This window comes from Molossus molossus, unplaced genomic scaffold, assembly GCF_014108415.1.
Source record: "Molossus molossus isolate mMolMol1 unplaced genomic scaffold, mMolMol1.p scaffold_m16_p_7, whole genome shotgun sequence".
Classification (NCBI taxonomy): Eukaryota; Metazoa; Chordata; class Mammalia; order Chiroptera; family Molossidae; genus Molossus; species Molossus molossus.
The window spans coordinates 80,147,876-80,173,777 of record NW_023425401.1 but is presented as its reverse complement, the minus strand read 5'-3'; the positions used below and the strand labels follow the sequence as shown (position 1 = coordinate 80,173,777).

General features: G+C 36.8%; 1 protein-coding gene across 1 annotated transcript in view; it reads left to right on the top strand.

Moving 5' to 3' along the window:
* The window catches only part of CTTNBP2 (cortactin binding protein 2), a 236,069-nt gene that overhangs the window by 83,397 nt on the left and 126,770 nt on the right, over positions 1 to 25,902 (top strand). Inside the window, exon 4 of the mRNA XM_036246679.1 lies at positions 21,026 to 22,679. Coding sequence (XP_036102572.1) covers positions 21,026 to 22,679 — 1,654 coding nt within the window. The remainder of the gene's footprint in view (positions 1 to 21,025; positions 22,680 to 25,902) is intronic.

The following is a 25,902-nucleotide window of genomic DNA, read 5'->3' as shown; positions in this document are numbered from 1 at the left end:
CAAAGAAATTATGTTTCCCATAAAGGTGACTTAAATACTCTCTTTAAAATATGAATTTTTTCTTCTTTGAATTTCCCTTTTCTAGTGCTATAAGGCATGCTTAACTGCTAGGTAGATGATCCAGTAATTCAGCCAGGACTGATCACATGGTGGTATTCCCAACTTACTTTATCTAGTTTCTGTCTCAAATATTTCTTCAGAATTAAAAATTGTTTAAATAATTTCTCTGGAAAATGAAACTAGCATGAAGAGAATTAGAATGAAAGTTTGCATGCAGTCTCACTATATGTCATCTTGAAGTCCTGGTTAGTCTCAAACTCACCTCAGGGATCTGATAGCTGTGCATGCTGCAGACCTCCAGGCTCCTGCTCACTCACATGTGTTTCATTTAAACCACTTCCTCTGCACTTCTTGCCTCCCTGACCTATACACTCATTTACTACTCGTGAGTAGATGCTTCAGAGTCCTGAGTGATAAAAGCTTACTATCACTAGCCATGAGGAAATAGAAGTTTAAATTTTGTCCTTCAAATACACAGCCAACACTACTAATTCCCTGTAGAAAAGTGAGGAAATCATAGAAGCTAATGATGTCTAGTATAATTAGAATTAAGAGAAGTATGTTCTGCCCTGGCCGGTTTGGCTCAGCGGTTAGAGCATCGGCCTGCGGTCCGGAGAGACCCGGGTTCGGTTCCCACTAAGGGCATGTACCTCGGTTGCAGTTTGTCCCCGGCCCTGGTTGGTCGTGCGGGTGGCAGCCGCTCGATGTGTCCCTTTCACATCGATGTTTCTCTCTCCCTCCTCCTCTATCTGAACAAAGAATGAAAAAGTGTCCTCGGGTGAGGATAAAAAAAAAAAAAAAAAAAAGAGAGAAGTATGTTCTTCCAACTATCTTAAAGCATAAAGTAAAATGTTTCTATTTGTCCTTTTCAGAGAACTTGTTATAGCTTACATGTAATACCTGTTTGAAAATTAACCTGCATGCACTATACTGTATATATTTATGATATTGCCATTTGATGTTTATGTCTTTTCCCTGTAGAAATATGTGTGTGTATGTGTGTGTGAGTGTGTGTGTGTGTATTCTTTTTTTTTTTTTTTTTTTTTGGTTAATCCTCACCCGAGGATATTTTTTAGATAGAGTGGGAGGAAGGGAAGGAGGAACGGGTGGAAGAGAGAGAGAGAGAAAAACATCAATGTGAAAGAGACACATCAGCCCTGGCTGGTTTGGCTCAGCGGTTAGAGCATCGACCTGCGGTCTTGAGAGACCCGGGTTCGGTTCCCGGGCACGTACCTCGGTTGTAGTTTGTCCCTGGCCCTGGTTGGTCGTGCGGGTGGCAGCCACTCAATGTGTCCCTTCACATCGATGTTTCTCTCTCTCTCTCTCTGTTCCTCTCTCTCCCTCCCGCTCTACCTGAACAAAAAATGGGAAAATGTCCTCGAGTGAGGATAAAAAAGAAAGAGACACATCAATCGGCTGCCTCCTGCATGACTCCTATGGGCCTGGGGATTGTACCTGCAACTCAGATACTCACCCTTGGCTGGGAATCGGACCCACAGCCCTTGGGTTTGCAGGTGGACACTCTAACCTCTGAGCCAAACCAGCCAGGGTTGTAGTTATTTATTTCTTTGCATTAACATATGTATGTCAATGCTGTGGTATGGGTGTTGAATGAAAGCAAACGTTTTCATCAGGATGTCACATGGTAGAAAACTAAAACACTGGCTAAAACAGTAAAGAAGAAAAAATTGAAGGCTTTCCGTGGATGTGAGGTAGAATCAAACTGTTTTGCTTTGGACATTGCAAACCCTCTACAAAGCCCATTAGACAACCATTCGAGGTCTCAGAGATTGTCAAAAATCCCCACAAACCACATAATCAAGAGCCAGTGAATTTCATCTGATGTTACCGAAGCTCATTTGTATTTTTTGGGTGAGACACATTTCAGTTATGTCCTCAATGTCAAATGAGCTATTTCATAATAAAGTAGTTTTGCTATGTTTTATGCTGTGTGATCAGAAGTCAAGAAAATATTTTGTTTTCTTTACAGTTTTTACTTAATATATAAAAATGGCTGCTTTTCATAATTTTACTTAAGTTTTGCATTGTATCTGTCATTTCTCTTGTAGAAAAATAAGAAACTCAAATTGAATCAAAGATCATATTATCTACCTGATATATATATGAATTATTAAATTATATATATATTAAAAATATATATGTTTTAATTCTCACCCGAGGATATTTTTTCCATTGATTTTTGGAGAGAGTAGAAGGGAAGGAGGGAGAAAAAGAGAGAGAGAGAAGGAAAGAAACATAAATGTGAGAGAGACACATTGATCAGTTACCTCCGCATACAGCCCTACTGGGGCCAGGGATCGAACCTGCAACCCAGATAGGTGTCTTGACCAGGAATCGAACCCACAACTTTTTGGAGTGCAGGTCAAGGCTCTAACCACTGAGCTTACTGGCCAGGACTAGCTGATTTTTAAAAATCAACTTAAGTCCTGTTTGTTTCTGAATGACTGGATCATTTCCAACCTGGCTGGGAGTGAAAGGAAATTGTTTCTGTGCTGAGTCCAGACAGGCTAATATGAAAAGAGCCAGCGATCTGTCTCTCACATAAAATGGGGATACAGTAGTACTTTAAGGCCTAATTTATTGGCTATGTAGTCTCAGGGAAGGGTTGCTTTGATAGCAGTACTGTCCTATGTACCTAAAGGATACTCTGTTCTGATAGATTGTAGCATATAAGAAGAGTTACTGTTTGTACTGTTACCCTGAATCTTACAGAGACAATATCATATCAGATGAAAAGACCAGAAACACTGAAGTTTTTTTTCAGCAACAGAATTACCTATCACCTTTAGTCCTTAAATATATATTTTTTAATTTTTACATATTGATTCTTGTATGTGCCCTGACTAAAATCAAACCCGCAACCTTTGTATATTGAGATGATGCTCTAACCAATTGAACTACCTGGGCAGGGTCTGAAAATATTTTAGCCAGACATCTTCATTACCCTTGCACATAGAATAAATTGCAACTTTAGAAATCTAAAAGCAGTAAGACCAAAAATAATCCATTATTTTCATTAAATCCAGTTGTTTAAGTTACTGTCAAAGCAAAAGTCAGGGAAAGCAAAGGCCTCGTTATCTACAATTCAAGTATTTATTATCAGACACCAGGCACAGCTCTAGGGTAATTCTAAGATATTTGGCCTGAATGCTGCTCTGGTTGGCTTCTCCAGGCGAGAAAAGAGGTTCAGTGCTCATTCATGCGTTGATTTCCTGCTGAGACTACTAATAGGAGGGTTAACTGGTAATTTGTGTGCCAGGAAAATTTGGGCAAGAATCAATTTGGAAAATGGACTGAGCCTTAAAGCCACTTTGAATAAGCTAATGAGTAATCATCTTGGGAAACTGCCTCCGGTTATCTACTCCACATTTAGATCCTGTAATCTAGGTAGGGTAGAATGATATTTGAGGGTTTTATCACTTACCTTGTACCTCATCTGTTAATAGAGTTTCTATCCTAATTTTCAGTCATTTTATTTATATTTAGAAGGTATAATTTCTAACACTAAAACAGGAAAGAACTTTTAATTTGAGCAGAGCCTTTAAAAGTAAGAAACCAAGTTAGTAACTGAAAATTCAGAAGGGAGCAATTATTATTATTTTTTTTTTACCAGTGAAAAAAATAAAAGTAGCTTTGTGTATAGGGTATAGCTTCTTCTAGTTGGCAGCACAACATAATGAGGTCAGTTGCATGGCAATTGATGTATTAGGCAGGATTCTTAGTCGTGAGCAAACAAAACCAATATTTATTGAATTAAGTAGGAAAAGTGTTTATTGGTTGTTTTACAGCATGATAGAGCATGGCTGGGACTGCCAGGGGACCAGCTCTTACCAGCCAGCATCACCAACAAATATTCACTAGAGATCTAGTCTGGAGTGGGTGATGCTTTTGCTCATGAGAGCTGGGTACTACAGCTTGCTGACTCCAGACAGCACCACTGCCATCACTGCTCTGGGTCTTGAGTGGTGCCTCCGCTGACCCTGCTTCTTTGCACCCTTCATTTCTCACTTGAAGCCTAGGAATAGGTGCATTTCATTGGTTAGGTTTAGGTCCCATGACCTCTCTTCTACTACAAGGAAGGCCAGGAAAGCTACTATCTATTGGACATATTTCACTTCTGGAGGGGAGAAATCATAAGGTGGAAAAATCTCCTAACAGGAAGGAGTTTCAGGTGCTAGATCACCAAAGAAATGACAATTGAGCCAGAAAAGAATAATTAGGTTGTTTTGTTTAATTTCTTTTATATGCCTTTTCTTCCTATTATAGCTAATTGTACTGTTCTGCCACTTGTATTCAGTGCACACTCCTTTATTAATATATAATTTAAATTTAAATTGTTTCCTAGACTTTCATTCAAGGACAACATGCTAGAGAAACATCTAAAATAACATTTTTAGAAAGAGTATTTAGGACATTTTGTAAATGAGTGCTTGTTTTTAGCTCATTCCTGATTCTTTTTTGGATGATTCAGCATTACATTTCAACATGCATTTGACTCCCCATGCGCACTGCAGTAAGTGTCAAGGGGGAGCTGGAGACAGAGGTCTGTGGCTCTGAGCAGAGACCACATCTTATGTTCGTCTCTTGAAACTCTAGATCAAGAGGAAGAGACTGATGAGATCTGCAGAGCCCAAACTGCTGACTGGGAGCTCCAGCCCCTATAAAGAAAAAAATGTTTTTAACGTGTCTTATTGTTATGTATTTGTTTATTAGGATAGGGAAGGTGGGTGGGGGTGTCTAGTTGGAGAAAAAGACAAGGAAGCAATAATGAATATAGCTAAATGTCATAGGAGTATTTTGTGGTTGTGACAAACATGCACTGTTTTCTCATTTTACAAAAAACTATCATTGCTTCCCTCTCTGTTCTCCACTGAATTAGAACTAATTGCTTTTACATCTTTGCTCTGCTCCCACCTACGTAGTTTTCTCTTTCATTTTGTGAAAACACTAATTGGTTTTCAAATATTAAAACAACTTGGATTCCTGAGGTAAACTTCAGTGGGTCATCTTTTATTCTTTTTATATATTGATGGACTCAGTCTGCCTATATTTTACTAAGGAGTTTTATGTCTCTGTTCATGAGTGACAGTTTTTCTGTAAATTAAAAAATATACTACCCTAGCCAGTGTAGCTCAGTGGTTGGAGTGTTGGCTGGCACACCAAAGAGTCATGATGAGTTCGATTCCCTGTCAAGGGCACGCACTCGATTTAATCCCTGGCCCTAGTCTGGGCGCATGTGGCAGGCAACCAATCAGTGTGTCTCACATCCATGTTTCTTTCTCTTTCTCTGTATCCCCATCTTCCTTCCACTCTAAAAATCAATGGAAAAAATATCCTCAGGTGAGGATTAACAAGAACAAAAAATCCTTGAGTATGTTAATTGCTGTTAATTTGAAGTTTATATAGTGAATGGAAAGCATTTCCCCCTCTGTTTTCTGAAAGGGTATGTACGTATATGTAAGTTTGACATTCTTTCTTTCTTTGATATTGTAGAAGTCACTGGTAAAGCCATAGGAGCTAGGAGTTCTCTTTGAGGGAAAGTTTTTATTTAAATAAAGATATAGAGGCATTCTAATTTTCCATGCCGTTTTATGTCAATTCTGAAAGATATGTGTTTCATAGGAATTTGATTTGTTGAATTTGTTGGCACAAAGTATTCATTGTTCTTTTAATATTCATTCTGTAGTGATATCTCCATTTTTATTCCTGTTATTTGTAATTTGTGTTTTTCTGTATTTCTTAACCTGTTTATTCTAAATGTTTGGCAATATTATCAATCTTTTATTTAATTTTTTTATTCTCACCCGAGGACATTTTTCCATTTTTCAGACAGAGTGGGAGGGAAAGAAAGGAAAAGAGAGAGAGAGAGAGAGAGAGAGAGAGAGAGAGAAACATCGATGTGAAAGGGACACATCGAGTGGCTGCCACCCACATGACCAATTAGGGCCAGGGACATACTGCAACCGAGGTACACGCCTTTAATGGGAACCAAACCCGGGTCTCTCTGGACCACAGGTGGATGCTCTAACCACTGAACAAAACCGGCCAGGGCTTATCAATCTTTTAATGAAAAACTTTTGGCTTTGTTAATTTCTCTGTCATTTGTCTGTTTTATTTCATTTTGTATCTTTGTTATTTTTTGCCTTCTACTTTGTATTTAATTTGCTTAACTTTTCATAGCTTCTTAAGGTGAAACTTTAATGATTTATTTGAGATAACTCTTCCAATACAAACACTTAAAGATATAAATTTTTCTTTGTGCTCTGCTCCAGCTGCCTTTAAATACTTTTCTTTCACAGCATCCCACAAATTTTGGTATGTTGTGTTTTAATTTTCTTTCATCCCAAAATGTATTCTAATTTCCTTTGTGATTTCTTCTTAAACTTTTTTACTATTTAGAAGTATGTGGATTTATTTTTGAATTTTGGGGTTTCTTAATATCTTATTGTGTATTTATAATTTAATTCCACAATGGTCAGAGAACATATTCTGTAAGATTTTAGTCTTTTATAATTTCTAAGTAGTTTTTAATAGCCTAGCAAGTGCATCTGGAAAGACTGTATTCTTTGTAGTCTTAGAGACTACATAATGTGAACTAGGCCATGGTATTTTCATAGTATTATTAAGATCTATATTTTTGCTGACTTTTAATTTAGAATTTTTTTTACGAGTGAAGATTGTTATTATCATACATTTTTTCTGTTTCTTCCTTTAATTCTATCAGTTTTTGCTTTATATATTTTAGAGATGATAATTCATCCATCATTTATATTTTAGATTTTCAGTATATAATATATAGTTTATCTCTGTCTGTTTTCAAGATTGTTTCTTCTGTTTTCAGCAGTTTTAATATGATGTGCCTAAGTATGATTTTCGTTATATTTCCCCTGCTTTGGGTTGCTGAGCCTCCTGGATTTACAAGGTTTTTTTTTGTTTGTTTGTTTACTTGTTTGTTTTTACTAAATTTATAAATTTTTTGGCTATATTTTCTTTTAATATATTTTTCTTTCCCATTTTTTCTCTCTTCTCTTTTAAACTCCACTTATATGGAATTTAGACAACTTTATGTTGTCTTAAAGGTTACTGAGGTGCTGTCCACTTTTGTTAATCTCTTTCTTTCTGTGTTTCTCAAATTGGATACTTTAATTTGCTCTATTTTCAGATTCATTGTCCTCTTTTTTTTTTTTTTTTTTAACAAGGCGTGATGGCTGGCATCTTCACTGGGATGCATATGGGGCTACAACATAAAAACAAGAGGAATAAGTAAGCCTGGAGCATACTGCTGTCAGAGTTCATGGAGCCTTCTTGTTTTCTAATGAAGAAAAGGTGTTCTATGGATTTTCAGAAGCTAGACTTGTACCACACATCTATTCTTAGGAAACAATGGTCTTATTCCTGGAAATATTTGTAAAATTTTAGATGAACAGGACGGTTTCTTGCATTATAATTACCTCTCTCTCAAACCCTTGTAATAGCAAACTGTTGTTTATTATGCGATTTTACCCCACAGAAATAAATCGTGATACAGCCAATACCATAAATGTTAACTATCTCTAGGCTGTCGGTAGTAAGTTTGAATTATTAGATTCCTCTGAGGTTTAGCTTTTTATTATTATTATTAATTTATTTTTGTTACAGATGTTTCTCTTGTTTCCCCCCTAGACCCTCTTCCCCCTCTGGAGCACCACCCCCCACCAGCATTGTTGTCTATGTCCATTAGTTATGCATACATACATATAAGTTTTTTGGTTTATCTCATCCATCCCCCCATCCCCCTCCTCTGAGGTTTGTCAATCTAAACCATACTCCTTTCTCTATCTCTGAGTCTATTTTGTTCATCAGCTTTCTTTGTTCATTATATTCCACAAATAAATGAGATCTTGTGCAATTTGTCTTTCTCTGATTGGCTTATTTTACTTAGCATAACACTCTCCAGGTCCTTCCATGTCATCTCAAAGGATAAGAGATTTCTCTTTCTTATAACTGCATAGTGTTCCATTGTGTATATGTACCACAGCTTTTTTATCCATTCATCTATTGATGGACACGTGGGCTGTTTCCAGATCTTAGCTATTGTAAATAGTGCTGCTATGAACATAGGGGTACATATATTCTTTCTGATTAGTGTTTCGGCTTTTTGGGGTATATTCCTAGAAGTGGGATCACCGGATCAAATGGCAGGTCAATTTTTAATTTTTTGAGGAAACACCATAATGTTTCCATAATGGCTACACCAGCCTGCAATCCCACCAGTGTACTGGAGTCCCCTTTTCTCCACACCCTTGCCATCACTTGTTGTTTAATGATTTGTTAATGGCAGGCAATCTGGCAGGTGTGAGGTGATACCTCATTGTTGTTTTAATTTGCATCTCTATGATGATTAGTGATTTTGAGCATTTTTTCATATGTCTCTTGGCCATTCGTATGTTCTTTTTGGAAAGGTGTCTCTTTAGGTCCTCTGCCCATTTTTTAACTGGGTTCTTTGTCTTTCTTTTGTTGAGTTGTATGAGTACTCAATATATTTTGGAAAGTAACCCCTTATCAGATGTATCATTGGCAATTATGCTCTCCCATATAGTGGGTTCCCTTTCCATTTTGAGAGATTGTTTGCTCATTTAGATGCTTGTTTCTTTTGCTGTGCGGAAGCTTTTTAGTTAGATGTAGTTCTGTGTATTAATTTTGTCCTCTGTTTCTCTTTCCTTAAGCATTGTATCAGTGAAAATTGAGCTGCGTGTGATGTCTGAAATTTTGTTGCCTACATTTTCTTCTAGGGTTTTTATGGATTCATGAGTCACATTTAAGACTTTTATCCATTTTGAGTATATTCCTGTATATGGTGTAAGTTGGTGGTCTAGCTTCATTTTTTTTGCATGTAGCTGTCCAGTTTTCCCAATACCATTTATTAAAGAATCTGTCTTTACTCCATTTTATGCCCTTGCCACCTTTGCCAAATATTAGTTGAGCATAATGTCTTGGGTCAATTTCTGAGTTCTCTGTTTTGTTCCATTGATCTATATGCCTGTTCTTGTGCCAGTACCAGACTGTTTTGATTACAGTGGCTTTGTAGTATAACCTGATATCCAGTATTGTGATCCCTTCTACTTTGTCCTTCTATTTCAAGATTGCTGTGGCTTTTTGGGGTCTTTTTTGGTTCCATATAAACTTTTGAAGTATTTGTTCTAGTTCCCTGAAATATGTCACTGGTATTTTGATGAGGGTTACATTGAATCTAAAGATTGCTTTAGGTAGTATGTGTAAAGTTACTCAACAAGGAAGAAAGAGAAATGGAACCGCAAAAGTGGGCAAGAAAGTTTTATTGGAGCACTCCCAGGAGAGGTTCGCTGGTCCGGGGGTTCAGGCCCAGGAAGTTGCTCTGATATGTCCGCTCAGGAAAGTTTTATAGGGGAGGTTGAGGAACGAGGAGGGGAGTTATTTGATTGGTGAGGGGTAAGGTGGGGTGATTCTGCTATAAGCGATAAGAAAGGTTGCATCAGCCGCATCCAGGTAGGATGGAAAGTCCCAAGTTAGGGTTCGATTTCTCCTCGGACGTCTCTTTCCCTAAAGTCATGTGACTCCTCAGAGCCTACTGACCTTACAGTATGGTCATTTTAATGATGTTAATTCTTCCAATCCATGAACAAAGTATATGCTTCCACTTTTTTATATCTTCCTCTATTTCTTTTTTCAATGTCCTATAGTTCTCTGCAAATAGGTCCTTGTCTTCTTCGGTTAAGTTTATTTTTGCCACAATGATAAATGGGATTGTTTTTCTAGTTCTCTTTGTGTGAGTTCATTATTGATGTATAAGAATGCTGTTGATTTCTTGATGTTAATTTTTATCCTGCTACTTCACCAAATTTGTTTATTAAGTCTAGTAGATTTTTAATGGAGTCTTTGGGGTTTTCTATGTACAATAGCATGTCATCTGCAAATAATGACAGTTTCACTTCCTCCTTTACAATTTGGATCCCTTTTACTTTTTTCTTCATGTCTAATTGCTGTGGCTAAGACTTCCAGCATGATTTTAAATAAGAGTGGTGAAAGTGGGCATCCCTGTCTTGTTCCTGTTCTTAAGGGAAATGCTTTTATTTTTCCCATAGAGTATGATGTTGGCTGTAGGTTTTTCATATACAGTTACCACTTCATGCTTTGACTTTCGCGGCTTCACTCTATCGCGGTATTTTCAAATATATTCTTGGCTCAAATATATTCTTTAAAAAGTTGATCAAGATAGTGAAAATGATACAGTGCACGTTTGCTTGTCTAAGTCAATTATACAACCCTGTATATACAATTACAATTAAAATTACTGTACGTATGGATTATAGGCCTATGTATTCGAGCACCCCAGAAATCCTTCATCACCAGGTGCAGCCGGTAAAGCCTGGAACGGATTAACCTTGATAAATGAGGGACGACTGTATGACTTTTATTATGATGAAATATGATACCTCTATTCCCACATTGCTGAGCGTTTTTGTCAGAAATGGGTGCTGGATTTTGTCAAATGCTTTTTCAGCATCTATTGATATGATCATGTGGTTTTTATCTTTCATTTTGTTTATGTGGTGTATCACATGTATTGATTTGCGAATATTGTACCAGCCCTGCATCCCTGGATGAATCCCACTTGGTCATGGTGAATAATTTTTTTGATGTATTGCTGGATTCGATTTGTTAGTATTTTGTTCAGGATTTTGGCATCTATGTTCATCAGAAATATTGCCTGTAGTTTTCTTTCTTTGTAGTGTCTTTTTCTGGTTTTGGAATTAGAATTATGCTGGCCTCATAAAATGAGTTTGGAAGTCTTCTTTCGCCTTGAATTTTTTGGAATAGTTTGTGGAGAATGGGTGTTAGTTCTTTGAATGTTCAGTAAAACTCCCCCAAGAAGCCATCGAGGCCTGGAGTTTTGTTTTTTGGGAGAGTCTTGATTACCTCTTCAATTTTCTTACTTGTTATTAGTCAAAGTTTTCTGTCATTTCCCAGTTCAGTTTTGGGAGACTGTGTTTCTAAAAATATGTCCATTTCTCCTAGATTGTCCAATTTGTTGGTGTATAATTGTGCATAGTATTTGTTAATGATCCTTTGTATTTTTGTGGTGTCAGTTGTTCCTTCTCCTCTTTTGTTTCTGATTTTGTTTATTTGGGTTCTGTCTCTTTGTTTCTTGGTGAGTAGCAAATGGTCCATCAATCTTGTTTATCTTTTCAAAGAACCAGCTTTTCGTTTCATTGATCTTTTGAATTTTTTTTTTTTTTTTTTAGTAACTTTGTGACTTATTTCTGCTCAGATCTTACTATTTTTGCCTTCTACTTGCTCTGGGTTTTTCTTTTTGTTTGCTTTCTAATTCTTTAAGTTGTGAAGTTAGATAGTCAATTAGAAATTTTTCTTGTTTCTTGAGGTAGGCCTGTAGTGCTATGAACTTTCCTCAGGACTTCTTTTACTGTGTCCCATAGATTTTGTGTTGTTGTATGATCATTTTCATTGGTTTTTAGGAAACTTTAAGTTCTTCTTTGATCCTCATTGGTAACCCGTTCATTGTTTAAGAACATATTATTTAGTCTCCATGTGTTTGAATGTTTTTTGAGTGTTTTTATTGTAATTGATTTTTGGTTTCTTGCCCCTGTGATTTCAGAAGATGCTTGATATGATTTCAGTCTTCTTGAACTTATAGAGACTTAGTTTCTGTCCAAACATGTAGTCTATCTTGAGAATGTCCCATGTGCATTTAAAAATAATGTGAATTCTTTAGTTTTGAGGTGTAATTCTCTATAGGTATCTAATCTTTTTCATCTAATGCATCATTTAGACTCCCCGTTTTCCTGTTAATTTTTTTGTCTAGAAGCTCTATCTAGTGATATCAGTGGGGTGTTGAAGTCCCATGCTATGCTGTATTGCTGTCAGTTTCTTCTTTGAAGTCCTCCAGAAGTTTTTTAAAGTATTTTGGTCCTCCTGTACTGGGTGAATATATGTTTACCAAGGTTATATCTTCCTGTTGGATAGATCCTTTCAATATTATGTAGTGGCCTTCTTTGTCTCTAGTTATGGCCTTCATTTTGATGTCTATTTCATCAGATATAAGTATTGCTACCCCAGCTCTTTTTTCCTCTCTGCTAGCTTGGAAGATTTTTCTTCATACGTTCAGTTTCTTTCTTTCTTTCTTTCTTTTTTTTTTAATCATTACCCAAGGACATTTTTTTCTTTCCTTTTTTTGTTGTTGTTCAGATAGAGTGGGAGGAGAGAGAGGAAGAAAGAGAGAAACATTGACATGAAAGTGGCACATCAAGTGCTTGCCGCTCGCACAACCCAACCAGAGCCAGGGACAAACTGCAACCGAGGTACATGCCCTTAATGGGAATCAAACCCGCATCTCTCTGGACCACAGGCCGATGCTCTAACCACTAAGCCAAACCGGGCAGGGCTATCTCTTCACTTTCAACCTATGTGAGTCTTTTGTTGTGAGGTGGGTCTCTTGTAAACAACATATATATGAGATTTGCTTTCTTATCCAATCAGCTACTCTGTGTCTTTTGATCAGAGCATTCAACCAATTACATTTAAGGTTATTATTGATATTTACTTATTTATTGCCATTTTTGTTTATTGTAGCTGTATTTTTTTTTATTTCTTCTACTAATTACAGCAGTCTTTTTTAACATTTCTTGCAGTGCTGGTTTGGTGCTAATATATTCTCTTAGCCTCAATTTGTCTGGAAAGTTATTTATTTCACCTTCTATTTTAAATGAAAGCCTTGCTGGATAAAATAGTCTTGGATTCAGATCCTTGTTTTTCATGACCTTGATTACTTCATGCCATTCTTTTCTGGTTTGGAGTGTTACTGTTGCCATTCTTTTCTGGTCTGGAGTGTTAATAGCCTCATGGGGGTTCCCTTGTAGATAATCTGTTGCTTATCTCTTGCTTCCTTTAGGATTCTCTCTTTGTCTTCAACTTTTGGAATTTTAATTATTATGTGTCTTGGTGTGGGCCTGTTTGGGTTCTTTTTACTTGGGGCTCTCTGTTCTTGTACTTGAATGCCCTTTTTCTTGGGGCTCTCTGTGCTTCTTGTTCTTGAATGCCCTTTTTCTTCACCATGTTAGGGAATTTTTTTGTCACTATTACTTCAAATATATTCTCTAACCCATACTCATTTTTTTCTTCTGAAACTCCTATGATGTGGATGTTGTTATGTTTTAGTTTGTCCCACAGTTTTCTTAAGCTGTCTTCCTGATTTTTAATTGTTTTTTTCTTTTGCATTATCTGGCTGGTTGATTTTTTCCTACCCCATCTTTTTATTCACTGATCTGGTCCTCAGATTCCTCTACTCTGCTGGTTATTCCTTCCAATTTGTTCTTTATTTCAGCTATGTCGTTTTTCATTTCCAGTTTGTTGGTTTTCAATGTTTCTATATCTTTACTCATGCTGTTGAGCTTTCTCAATATCATCTCTCTGAACTCTACCTCTGATAACTTGTTTAACTGCATTCGTTTATCTCTTCTTTGGTAGAGTTCTCTTGCTCTTTCATTTGGGATTTGTTGTTTTGTCTCACAATTTTGGATGTCTCAGTGGGTTTTGCTTTTTTGTTGTTGTTTTTGGTTTGTTTGTTTGTTTGTTTTGTTATAGATGTTTCTCCTTTTTTATACCATTGACACCCTCCTCCACCTCCCCCCCACCTTGACCCTGGGTTTGTTGGCCATGTCCATTGCTTATGAATACATGCATATAGTTCTGTGGTTTATCTCTTCCCTCCCAACACCACCCTCACTTCTGAGGGTTGTCCGTCTGTACCCTACTTCCACGTATCTGTTCCTCTGACTGTTATTTTCATTATATGCCACAAATAAGTGAGATCATGTGATATGTGTCTTTTTCTGCTTGACTTCTTTCTCTTAGGATAATTCTTTCAAGATCCCTCCATGTCGTCCTAATGGATAAGAGATCTTCCTTTCTTACAGCTGCGTAGCACTCCATTGTGTATATGTACCACTGCTTTTTTATCCAGTCATCTACTGATGGACACTTGGGCTGTTTCTAGATCTTAGCTATTGTAAATAGTGCTGCTATGAACATGGGGGTAAACATATTGTTTCTGATTGGTGTTTCAGGCTTCTTAGGGAAATTCCTAGAAGTGGGATCACTGAGTCAAATGGACATTCAATTTTTAATTTTTTGAGGTAACACCATATCGCCCTGGCCAGTTTGGCTCAGCGGTTAGAGCGTCGGCCTGCGGTCTGGAGGTAACACCATATTGTTTCTCATAGTGGCTGCACCAGTCTACATTACCCGCAGCAGTGTACTAGAGTCCCCTTTTCTCCACACCCTCGTCAACACTTGTTGTTTGATGATTTGTTGATGGCGGCCATTCTGACAGGTGTGTGGTGATACCTCATTGTTGTTTTAATTTCCATCTCTCTGATGATTAGTGATGTTGAGCATTTCTTCATATGTCTCTTGACCATTTGTATGTCCTGTTTGGAGGTGTCTATTCAGCTCCTCTGCCCATTTTTTAAATGGATTTTTTGTCTTCCTTTTGTTGAGTTGTACAAATACTCTATGTATTTTGGAAATCAATCCCTTATCTGATGTATCATTGGCAATGATACTCTCCCATACAGTTGGTTGCCTTTTCATTTTGATGGTTATTTCTTTTGCTGTGCAGAAGCTTTTGAGTTTGATGTAGTCCCATGTATTCATTTTCTCCTTTGTTTCTGTTGCCTTAGGTGATGTATCAGTGAAAATTCTGCTATGTATGATATCCAAAATTTTGTTGCCTATATTTTCTTCTAGAATTTTTATGGGTTCACAGGTCACATTTAAGTCTTTTATCTATTTTAAGTTTATTTCTGTGTATGATTAAGTTGATGGTCTCGCTTGATTTTTTTGCATATAGTTGTCCAATTTTCCCAACACCATTTATTAAAGAGGCTGTCTTTACTCCCTTGTATGCTCTTGCCTCCTTTGTCAAATATTAATTGAGCATAGTGTCTTGGGTCAATTTCTGGGTTTTCCATTCTGTTCCCTGGTCTATATGTCTGTTCTTGTGCCATTACTAGACTGTTTTGATTACAGTGGCTTTGTAGTATAACCTGAAATCTGGTAATGTGATCCCTCCAAATTTGTTCTTGTTTTCAAGATTGCTGTGGGTATTCGTGGTCTTTTTTGGTTTCCTGTGAACATTTGAAGTATTTGTTCTAGTTCTGTGAAGTATGTCGTTGGTATTTTGATGGGGATTCCATTGAATCTATAGATTGCTTTGGGTAGTATGGACATTTTAATGATGTTGATTCTTTTGATCCATGAACTAGGTATGTGCTTCCACTTTTTTATATCTTCCTCTTTTTTTTTTTTTTTCAGTGTCCTGTAGTTTTCTGCAAATAGGTCCTTTACTTATTTGGTTAAGTTTATTCCTAGGTATCTTAATTTTTTAGCCACGATGATAAATGGGATTTTTTTTTAATTTTTCTTTCTGTGAGTTCATCATTGGTATATACGAATGCCATCAATTTCTTGACCTTAATTTTGTATCCTATTTTTCCAAATTCATTTATTAAGTCTAGTACATTTATGATGGACTCTTTAGGGTTTTTTATGTATAATATCATGTCATCTGCAAATAATGACAGTTTCACTTCCCCCCTTCCAATATGGATCCCTTTTATTTTTTTCTTCCCTTCTGATTGCTGTGGCTAAGACTTCCAGTATTATGTTAAATAACAGCAGCAAAAGTGGGGATGCCTGTCTTGTTCCTGTTCTTAAGGAAAACACTTTTAGTGTTTGCACATTGAGTATGATGTTGGTTGTAGGTTTTTAATATATGGCCTTTATTATGTCACGATATGATCCTTTTATTCCCACATTTCTGAGTGTTTTTATCAGAAATAGATGCTGAATTTTGTTAAATTTTTTTCAGCATCTATTGATATGATCATATTCTTTTTATTCTTCATTTTATTTATGTGGTGTATCACATTTATTGATTTGCAAATATTGTACCATCCTTGCATCCCTGGGATTAATCCCACCTGGTCATAGTGAATAACTTTTTTGATGTATTGCTTGATCAAATTTGCTAGTATTTGGTTCAGAATTTTGGTATCTATGTTCCTCAGGGATATTGGCCTGTAGTTTTCTTTCCTTGTAGTGTCTTTTTCTGGTTTTGGAATTAGATTTATGCTGGCCTCATAAAACGAGTTTGGAAATCTTCCTTCTTCTTGAATTTTTTGAAATAGTTTGAGGAGAAGGGGTGTTAGTTATTTTTTGAATGTTCGTTAAAACTCTCCTGTAAAGCCATCCGGGCCTGGGTTTTTGTTTTCTGGGAGAGTCTTGATTACCTCTTCAATTTCCTTAGTTGTTATTGCTCTGTTCAAGTTTTCTATCTCTTCCCAGTCCTGTTTTGGGAGACTATGTGTTTCTAGAAATTTTTTTATTTTGCTTAGATTGTTGAATTTGTTGCCATAATTGTTCATAGTAGTTAACCATCTTTTGTTTTTCTGTGGTGGCAGTTGTTACTTTTCTTTTATTTCTGATTTTGTGTATTTGGGTTTGTCTCTTTGTTTCTTGATGAGTCTAGCTAAGGGTCCATCAATCTTGTTTATCTTTTCAAAAAACCAGCTCATTGTTTCATTGAACCTTTTAATTGTTTTTTTTTTTTTTTGGTCTCTTTATCATTTATTTCTGCTTTGATCTTTACTATTTCCTTTCTTCTACTTGCTCTGGGGTTTTCTTTATGTTTGCTCTCTAGTTCTTTAAGTTGTGAGGTTAGATAGTCTATTAGAAATTTTTCTTGTTTCTTAAGTTAGGCCTGTAATGCTAAGAACTTTCTTCTCAGAACTGCTTTCGCTGCATCCCATAGATTTTGTGTTGCTGTGTGTTCATTTTAATTTATTTCCAGGAAGTTTCTAATTTCTTCCTTGATCTCCTCTGTAACCCATTCATTGTTCAATAACATGCTATTTAGCCTCCATGTGTTCAAATGTCTTTGCCTGTTCTTGTTGCAATTGATTTTTAGTTTGATGCCATTGTGATCTGAGACGATGCTTGATATGATTTCAGTCTTCTTGAACTTATAGAGATTTAGTTTGTGTCCTAACATGTGGTCTACGTTTGAGAATGTCCCATGTGCACTTGAGAAGAATGTGATTTCTGTAGTTTTCGGGTGTAATTCTCTGTAGAGAGCTATTAAATCCATTTGATCTTGTGCTTCATTTAGAGTCTCTGTTTCCTTGCTAATTTTTTTCTAGAGGATCTATCCAGTGATGTCAGCGGGGTGTTGAAGTCTCCTGCTATGATTGTATTGCTATCAATTTCTTCTTTGAAGTCCTTCAGAAGATTTTTAATATATTTTGGTGCTCCTATATTAGGTGCATATATGTTTATCAAGATTATATCTTCCTGTTGGATATATCCTTTCAATATTATGGAGTGGCCTCTTTTGTGTCTAGTTTTGGCCTTCATTTTGAAATGTATTTTATCAGAAATGAATATTGCTGCCTTAGCCTTTCTTTCCTTTTCATTTGCTTGAAAGACTTTTTTCCATCCCTTCACTTTCAACCTATGTGAGTCTTTTGTTGTGAGGTGGATCTCTTGTAAACAACATATAGATGAGTCATGCTTTCTTATCCAGTTAGCTACTCTGTGTCTTTTTATCAGAGCATTCAATGGAAAGAAATATTTTACATTTCTATAAAATATTTGATGAGTTCTCTTAGCTATTCAACTGTCACCTCTGTCATTCAGTGTGGAGTCTCCCTGATGAATGTATAATTCAAAGGTCAGAGATGCTGGTGGGATAATTGTTGCTTCCACAGTTTCATTGTATGCCTTCTCAGGCCAATATAAGGGATGTTCTTTGCTTGAGGTTTTCCTGCTAGTGCTGTCAGGACAGAGAATTGCCCTCACTTGAAACAGTACATGAGGGCAAATTTCATGCAATGCTGTTGGCTCTTTTTTTAGTAGGAGGATATGGTCCTCTCTTATTTCTACTACATTTATTGCTCTCCAGAACTTTCAAATAGTTAATTTTTATATGTTTTCAAAGATTCATAATTATTATCTGAAGGAGAGATAGTTTAACAAAAGTTATTTCACCATTACTGATAGTGGAACTTTCTCTGATGTACTTTGTAATTGTTGAATTACAGCTGCTATCTAACTTATAAAAACATCCATCTATATGTGTAATATAGTCAATTCTCTACTAGTTTTCCTGTATATATGTCTTCGGGGGAAAAACATTGTGCCAAAGTGACACATTTTTAAATATCATGAATTGTTATTATATTATAAATTGAACATTTTATAGTTCCAGGAACAATGATACATGCTTTACATATGCTACTTGATTTAATCTTATAGAGTAATCATTATTATTCCTCTGTTGTGCAGATAAGGGAACCAAATAAAAATGATCTTTAGAGGGAGAACTTACCAAAGTCACATGACCAAGAAGTTTGGGATCAGAACTTACTACTATATCTCTTATATTTTGAAGCACAAAAACTTTGTATCCAAGCCAGAATGATCAAGAAATTTGGGGGGAAAGTATGTTTATATACTCTTTGGAACGAGCTAGTAGGGAGGAGGATGTTTAATATTTATAAAGAGCAATGTAATAACTAATACAGCAAGTCTCAGAGGTGATAGGAGAGAATGGATTTAATTACTGAAGAATGTCTGACCTTCAACAGATGGAAACCTTTCTCCCTCAGAGTGAGGGAAGAACATATGGATTAGTGTGGCTATAAAAAAAAAAAAAAAAAAAAGCTCAGTGCAGGGGACAAGATGTAGAAGAAGTGGGTTAGCTTGAATTTTCTTGTTAAAAGTCTATTAGGATAAACTCAGTCAGTTGAGTAGTCTTTGGGTGAAATTTTGGGGAGAGTGGTAGAGGTTTTAACATCTCATGAAGTAAATTGTAGAGGAAACTAAATACAGTTAGATAGAGTAATTGATGACTAAAGTTCAAATGAATTTGCAGTGGTTCTCAACCTTCCTAATGCCGCGACCTTAAAGTTTCTCATGTTGTGGTGACCCCACCCATAAAATTATTTTTGTTGCTACTTCATAAGTGTAATTTTGCTACTGTTATGTCTTAGGCGACCCCTGTGAAAGGGTCGTTCGACCACCAAAGGGGTCACAACCCACAGGTTGAGAACCGCTGATTTAGAGTCATATGTTTGTAGGCACATCAATTATATGGTTTCCTCTGTGTTATGCTATCTGTGGTAAGGTTTAAAAAGACTCATATTAGTCTGAGACAGGACTTATAAGGTATGAATGATGGAAGGACAAAGATATAAATGGATTATGGAAGATGCATAGCAGTATAGTTTTCTATATAAATATCAGATTAGTTGACTTACTCTCTTGTTGGAATCTGTCTTCAGTTTGATTCTGAAGTGTAAGATGAAAGTTATAATTTCAAGGTTATAATTTCAAAAATAAAGTGTGATGACCCACAGTAAAGAAATACCATGGGCAAGATGTGTGATATGGTGAGAAAAGCTTGAGACAAGTGGAACCCTGTGTGAGTGTCTTGATTCTGAAACTAATAATCTGGATGACATCAGGGAAATCACTAAATTGGCCTGCAGTTAGTTGTTTTGTAAAATGAAGGTAGCCCTTAGAATTCTGCAAGACATCTTTTTTCTACCTTCAGAGGTAAATTGTGAAACTCATATTTTAAAAATAAGCTGAAAACTGACCTAGTTTCTGTTTCTTTCCTACATTGTTTTAAAAATTAGGGAGAGGGGTGCTAATATAAAATACATTTTCAATTTTCTTGTTCAAATTTTGTGTATGGCTTCCATAGCAACCTATTATTTGATGCATTTAGGAAAGTTATAAATGAGCTTTGTAAATAAATTTAATTTTCTGTGATGAATAAAACATGCTTATAAATACAGTATTCGAACAATAGTGCTATTGTTCTCCAAATCTTACCTAATCTACTTGTATAGCCACTGCTCTCCAATATTATATAGTAGAATAGAGTGTATGTAAATAAACAGTGGTCTCTCTCTAATTATTCTTAGAAAATTATATGTATTCCTGATCACCTATTTATAGGACCCATTGCAATGCTATTCAACAACTTCTTCAAAGCAAGGAATATCCAAAGTAAATAAATAATATGCCAGACTCTTCACTGGGCAGTAAGCCATTTTCTTCCTTTGGTCACTGCCTAGTACAGGAACCGTAATAAAGGTTTGCAGTGGCATTCTAGGCAGAGAAAATAGCAAGGTCAAAGACTCTGAGGCAAGACCATATCAAGAATATTCAAGAAACTCAAGGGAAGCCAACATAGTGGGATCTAAGTGAGTAAGTGAGACTGAAGTAGGAGCTGAGGTCAGACTTTGGGTTCACTGATGATTATAATTCTAATAATATATTTCTCTAGCTCTTCAAAGTTTTCAAAGAACTTTCATATATAATTTTATATGATTTCTACAGCAACCCATCATAATAACCTATAAGTTAAAAAAATGCTAAATAATAGAATTAGGAGACATAGGAGCTTCGAATTTAACTGAAGTCTGCCGTTTACTGGCACTTTTCATTATACTGTACCTCAAAGATTAGTTGGTAATTTAAAACATTAAACCTTTAAAAAATCAGTTTCCTTACAAGCTTTTTTTAAAAAAATAGAATGTGCTGAACTCTGCTGTGATTTGAAGCATGAGAAAACTGTTCTTTTCTATAGTTAACTTTAGTAGATTTAAGAAAATTATCTATTGATGTAACTTAGATGTTTTTCATAAAATTATTTATATCTATTTTCTCATTTTAATGAGTCTAAAATATTATTTTTATTTCATAATACTTTTTGGAAATGTGATATTTTAGCTAACCCAAATCATGGAATTGTATGATAATAAAAATCTCACAAGTAGCACTTCTTTGGCTAAAAGAATTCTCTGCATATTAATAGAACTGTCCTGTGAATGTCTTTCAGCTTGAGATGGAAAAGCTGCAGCTACAAGCCCTTGAGCAAGAGCACAAGAAGTTGGCCTCCCGCCTGGAGGAAGAGCGTGGCAAGAACAAACACGTGGTCCTGATGCTGGTCAAGGAATGCAAACAGCTCTCGGGCAAAGTCATAGAGATGGCCCAAAAGCTAGAAGAAGTAATGGCCAAATTGGACGAGGAAAAGAAAAAGACCAGTGCACTTGAAGAGGAACTCTCTGCTGAGAAACGAAGAAGCACAGAAATGGAAGCTCAGATGGAAAAACAGCTCTCTGAGTTTGACACTGAACGGGAACAGCTTCGTGCCAAGCTGCACCGAGAAGAAGCACACACCACTGACCTCAAAGAGGAGATAGACAAGATGAAGAAAATGATTGAGCAACTGAAAAGGGGAAATGACAGCAAACCAAGCCTCTCTCTCCCCCGGAAGGCAAAAGATAGGCGATTGGTCTCTATATCTGTGGAAACAGAAAGACCTACAATAAGATCTGTTGCTTGCCAGACAGACCTAGTGATGGAAGGTGCTGACCACATGAAGAAGTTGCCTTTGACCGTGCCTGTAAAGCCTTCTACAGGAAGCCCCCTAGTTTCTGCAAATGCAAAAGAGAATGTATGCACCAGTGTCACCTTGGTCAGACCAGGTATTGACAGGCAGGCTTCCCATGGTGACTTGATTGGCTCCTCTCTGCCTACTGTCTCACCTCCAAGTGCAAAGAGAATTGAGGAAAATGGACCCAGCACTGGCTCAACACCAGATTTAACAAGTAGTACACCCCCGCTTCCCAGTAACGCTGCTCTTCCCACCATGCAAACACCAGGCACAGCTTCCCAGAGCTACCCGCAAGCTCTGCCTGTGCCCAGTTTACACTCACCGTGTGCCAATGCTTCTCTACATCCAAGTTTAAATCCTCGAATCCAAGCAGCTAGATTTAGATTCCAGGGCAATGCTAATGACCCAGACCAAAATGGAAATACTACCCAAAGTCCTCCATCAAGAGATGTGTCTCCTACAAGTCGTGAAAACCTAGTGGCCAAACAACTGGCTCGGAATACTGTGACCCAAGCACTGTCAAGATTTACAGGCCCTCAAGCAGGAGCACCCCCAAGGCCTGGAGTGCCCCCAGTGGGGGATGTTGGCACCCACCCACCTGTTGGTCGGACAAGCTTAAAGACTCCCAGTGTAGCACGAGTTGACAGAGGAAACCCTCCTCCTATCCCTCCAAAGAAGCCAGGGCTCTCCCAAACTCCTTCTCCACCCCACCCCCAACTCAAGGTTATTATAGATAGCAGCAGGGCCTCTACTGCTGGGGCCAAAGTAGATACCAAAACTGTGGCTTCACCTTCCAGTTTACCCCAAGGAAACAGGGTAATAAATGAGGAGAATCTCCCTAAATCATCCTCTCCTCAGCTGCCACCAAAACCATCCATAGATTTAACTGTGGCACCTGCAGGCTGTGCCGTTTCAGCCCTGGCCACGTCTCAGGTGGGTGCCTGGCCTGCTGAAACCCCGGGACTGAACCAGCCTGCATGCTCAGAGCATCCCCTTGTCATTCCCACCACCATTGCCTTTTGCTCTTCCATAAACCCTGTTAATGCCTCATCCTGTAGAACAGGTGCCTCAGACAGCCTCCTGGTAACAGCATCAGGTAAAGGGATTGTAATATTATACCTTATTTAAGAATGTGGCCTGCACTCTCACTTGCCTTAGTTTCTTTCATATTACCTTGAAACTTTTTTTTTTTTTAATTTGATACTTTTTAATGTGTATTTCTTTCCTCTTTTTTTTTAAAGGCTCCAGGGTATGGTGATTCATCTTGCTATATGAATTGTGGTTTTGTTATGCTGAGTGCTTTCTTTCTTTTTTTTTTTAGTAACCTGAAAGTAGTGGTTTGGAGCCAAGGAGACCATTAATTTAGAGGGGTGAAAGCATTTCCATGGGAAGGAAGACTATTAATTCTTATTAAATATTTCTCTCCCAGACTTTAATATTAGTGGGTCATCACCAGGCCGTATGTGTTCAGTTCTACCACTTCTGAGAGGATGTAAAAGTAATCCCTTCAAGTAGTTATTAATGCCACAGTCCAAATTGATTATCAAATTGATTAGATTTGTTCTGTAATTGGTATGTTCTAAGCTTTAATATCAATTTGGTGTTGACTTTTTTTAACCTCAAAAATTGAGTGTTTATATTTATCAATATCTCGTATCAGTTACTTGTATGTCTTATGAGTAATTTATTTCAAACGTCATTTACTCTTAGGGCTTGAGCACAGGTGGTTAGCATGTTGCCTATATTAGAGAAGGTTTCTATAGCAGATGTTCCTTATGACGTCACAGAATCTGGGACTCTTGGACAAAGAAGTCGATAAAGATCTGGGTTTTCCCCTTTTGTTTTACACTACTAGAAGAAGCATTGATTTTTATTGACATTGGATTAGTTTTCAGGAGCCAATGAGCCTCTTCAGATACTGTTATGTTGTCATAGTTCAGTTGAAACTTTGGAGAGGTGTTGCCTACCTCAGGATCTTAGTATTTAGCAGAGACCATTTGTTCTAATGAGAGGGAATTTCAAGAGTTAAAGGAAGATTTGAGTAGTGTTTTATTTAAAACTTAGGAAGAAGAGTGAGAATAAGAAAAACAGGTACTTGCTAATTATCAGGTAATGAGAGCAGTACACCAAAACTTACTTATCCAATTATAAACTGTCTCCTTGAAATTAAGTTCCTTCAGAGGCTATCTTTATATTTTGAGGGGCAAAATTGAAAACCGCAAAGACTTTCATGCCAGATTTGTGTTCGAATCTGCACTTTGCCATAGAGCTGTGCATTTTGGGTGCGTTTTCTTGAATTGAGCAAGTTTGCTCATTGGAATTTATACTGCTAACGTGGGGCAGGTGACCATGAAGAAGATTTAATATAACATGTGAAGAGCATAGTATGGAGCTTAGAGCAGAATGAGTGATAAATAAATAGAGATGCTATTACTTCTTCAGTAATATCATTGCTAAAAGCATTTTTTTTTAAATTTGCTTTAGAATTGACTTCATTATTACTTTGTGATGTTTTCACAGGCAGTCAGCATTTAATCCAAAATGGTATTATTGAGCTGGATAGCCTTCTCCTGGCCTAAAATATGTTGGCTGTTTCTTACAAGTTAAACCTGCCCTCTAAGGAGGAATTGTTGCTACCACTCAGGAGAATCAGAGAATGTGGTGTATGGGTGGTCATAAGGCTGTCACAAAACAGAAGTTCCAGAAATGTTCAGAGCAATGGAGTGTCATTGACATAAAGGCACAAACTGCAAAACAGAAAATACTTACTGGGACATATAAATTTCGTCAGTTTTTTTTAAAATACAAAGCTATCTTTAGTTTGTACCTTGATGCTTTGCCAATAGTTGCTCTGGTTATTGTTATGCCCCAGGGTTCAGCTACAAATGGCCTTTGGTTTCAGTAGAAAAGCTTTAAAACCAGGATCCATGATGGAGGATTTTAATTTAACATTTAAAGACAGAATTCCTAGTCCATTGTACAGGGGTGGACAAAAGTAGATTTATGTCCTACTTTTGTGAGTTGTGAGTACGTGAAACAAAGTTTATTCTTGTATTATGATTTGTTAATTATTGTATTTCTACATGAACAACTGTAAACCTACTTTTGCCAACCCCTGTATATTCACCAGAATGACCTGCATAGGATATAATGAAATTTTGGATAAAGGAGCCATCTTTAAAATGCCCTTGCCTTGTGTCTAGAGAGTTAGAGAATAGTGGAACCAAAGAAATAACAGCCACTGAAAATATATGAAACTGGCTCCTTATTTTCTGTTCTCTAATTTTGTAATTTGCCCAAAATATTTTCAGAACTGCAGAATTACCTTTGGTGGGATAACAGGTTTCTATTTCATTTGATTAGATGTGGTTTATTAATTGAAATGGAGGCAGTGCAGGTCATTAGTCATTCAGCAAGTGTTTACAATCACATAGTGTATTCAGGGAATGGAAATATTATGTACAGTAATAGGGATGTATAACTCCACCATGGGTGTAGGTCAACCTAAACTTTCTAAATTGAGATATTGGGTTTTGACTCTGTTTTCTATTGATATTGCCCCTATTTTTGCCACCCTGCTCACTGCAACTAGGAAGTTCCAGAGCTCCCTCCATCCTGCTTCTTAATCCATCTGCGCCTGGGTGAGTCCATGCCTCTGCAGATCATATGCTCATTGGAGGGTATTAATCTTCTAAGCAGCCACTAATGCCACTGTTGTCGTAAGAGCAGGGCATGGGGGCAGAGCACAACTGCCAAATACATGGTATATGTCTTTCCAGTTTCAGTAATGAAAATAACACTAGACTGAGTGTAAGAATGTAGGGTTAGTCTATTTCTGCCCCTTTTGACGTATCACCCTAAAGAGCAAGTTTTCTTTGAGCCATTAGTTTTTGTATCTAAAAATGAAAGCATTGAACCAAAAAGTAATAATAGTTCCAAACCAAAAAGATTTATTAAACTTGTCTGTTGAATTTTCAAATAACAGTTCACTACCACTCGCTCCTTGGAGAACTGCTAGATTCCATGATCTTTGAAACTCTAAAATTCTGTGTTTCTATGTCAGCTTGTATCTGTGATAAACAATTATGAATAATAAAGCACTGAGAAGATTGCAGTGACAAAATATACCATTTCAATGAATTACATTGTAAATTACTTTGTTTATTTTTATGACCAAATGCTAAATTTTTAAATAACATTTTAAATTCTATATAAATTAGATTTTCTTGTTCCTCCTGAACTTGTCAAATGAACACATATTAACTGTTAGATGAATAGAAGCCTAAACCAGAAATCACCCCAGGCAGCTGAGTTTCCAT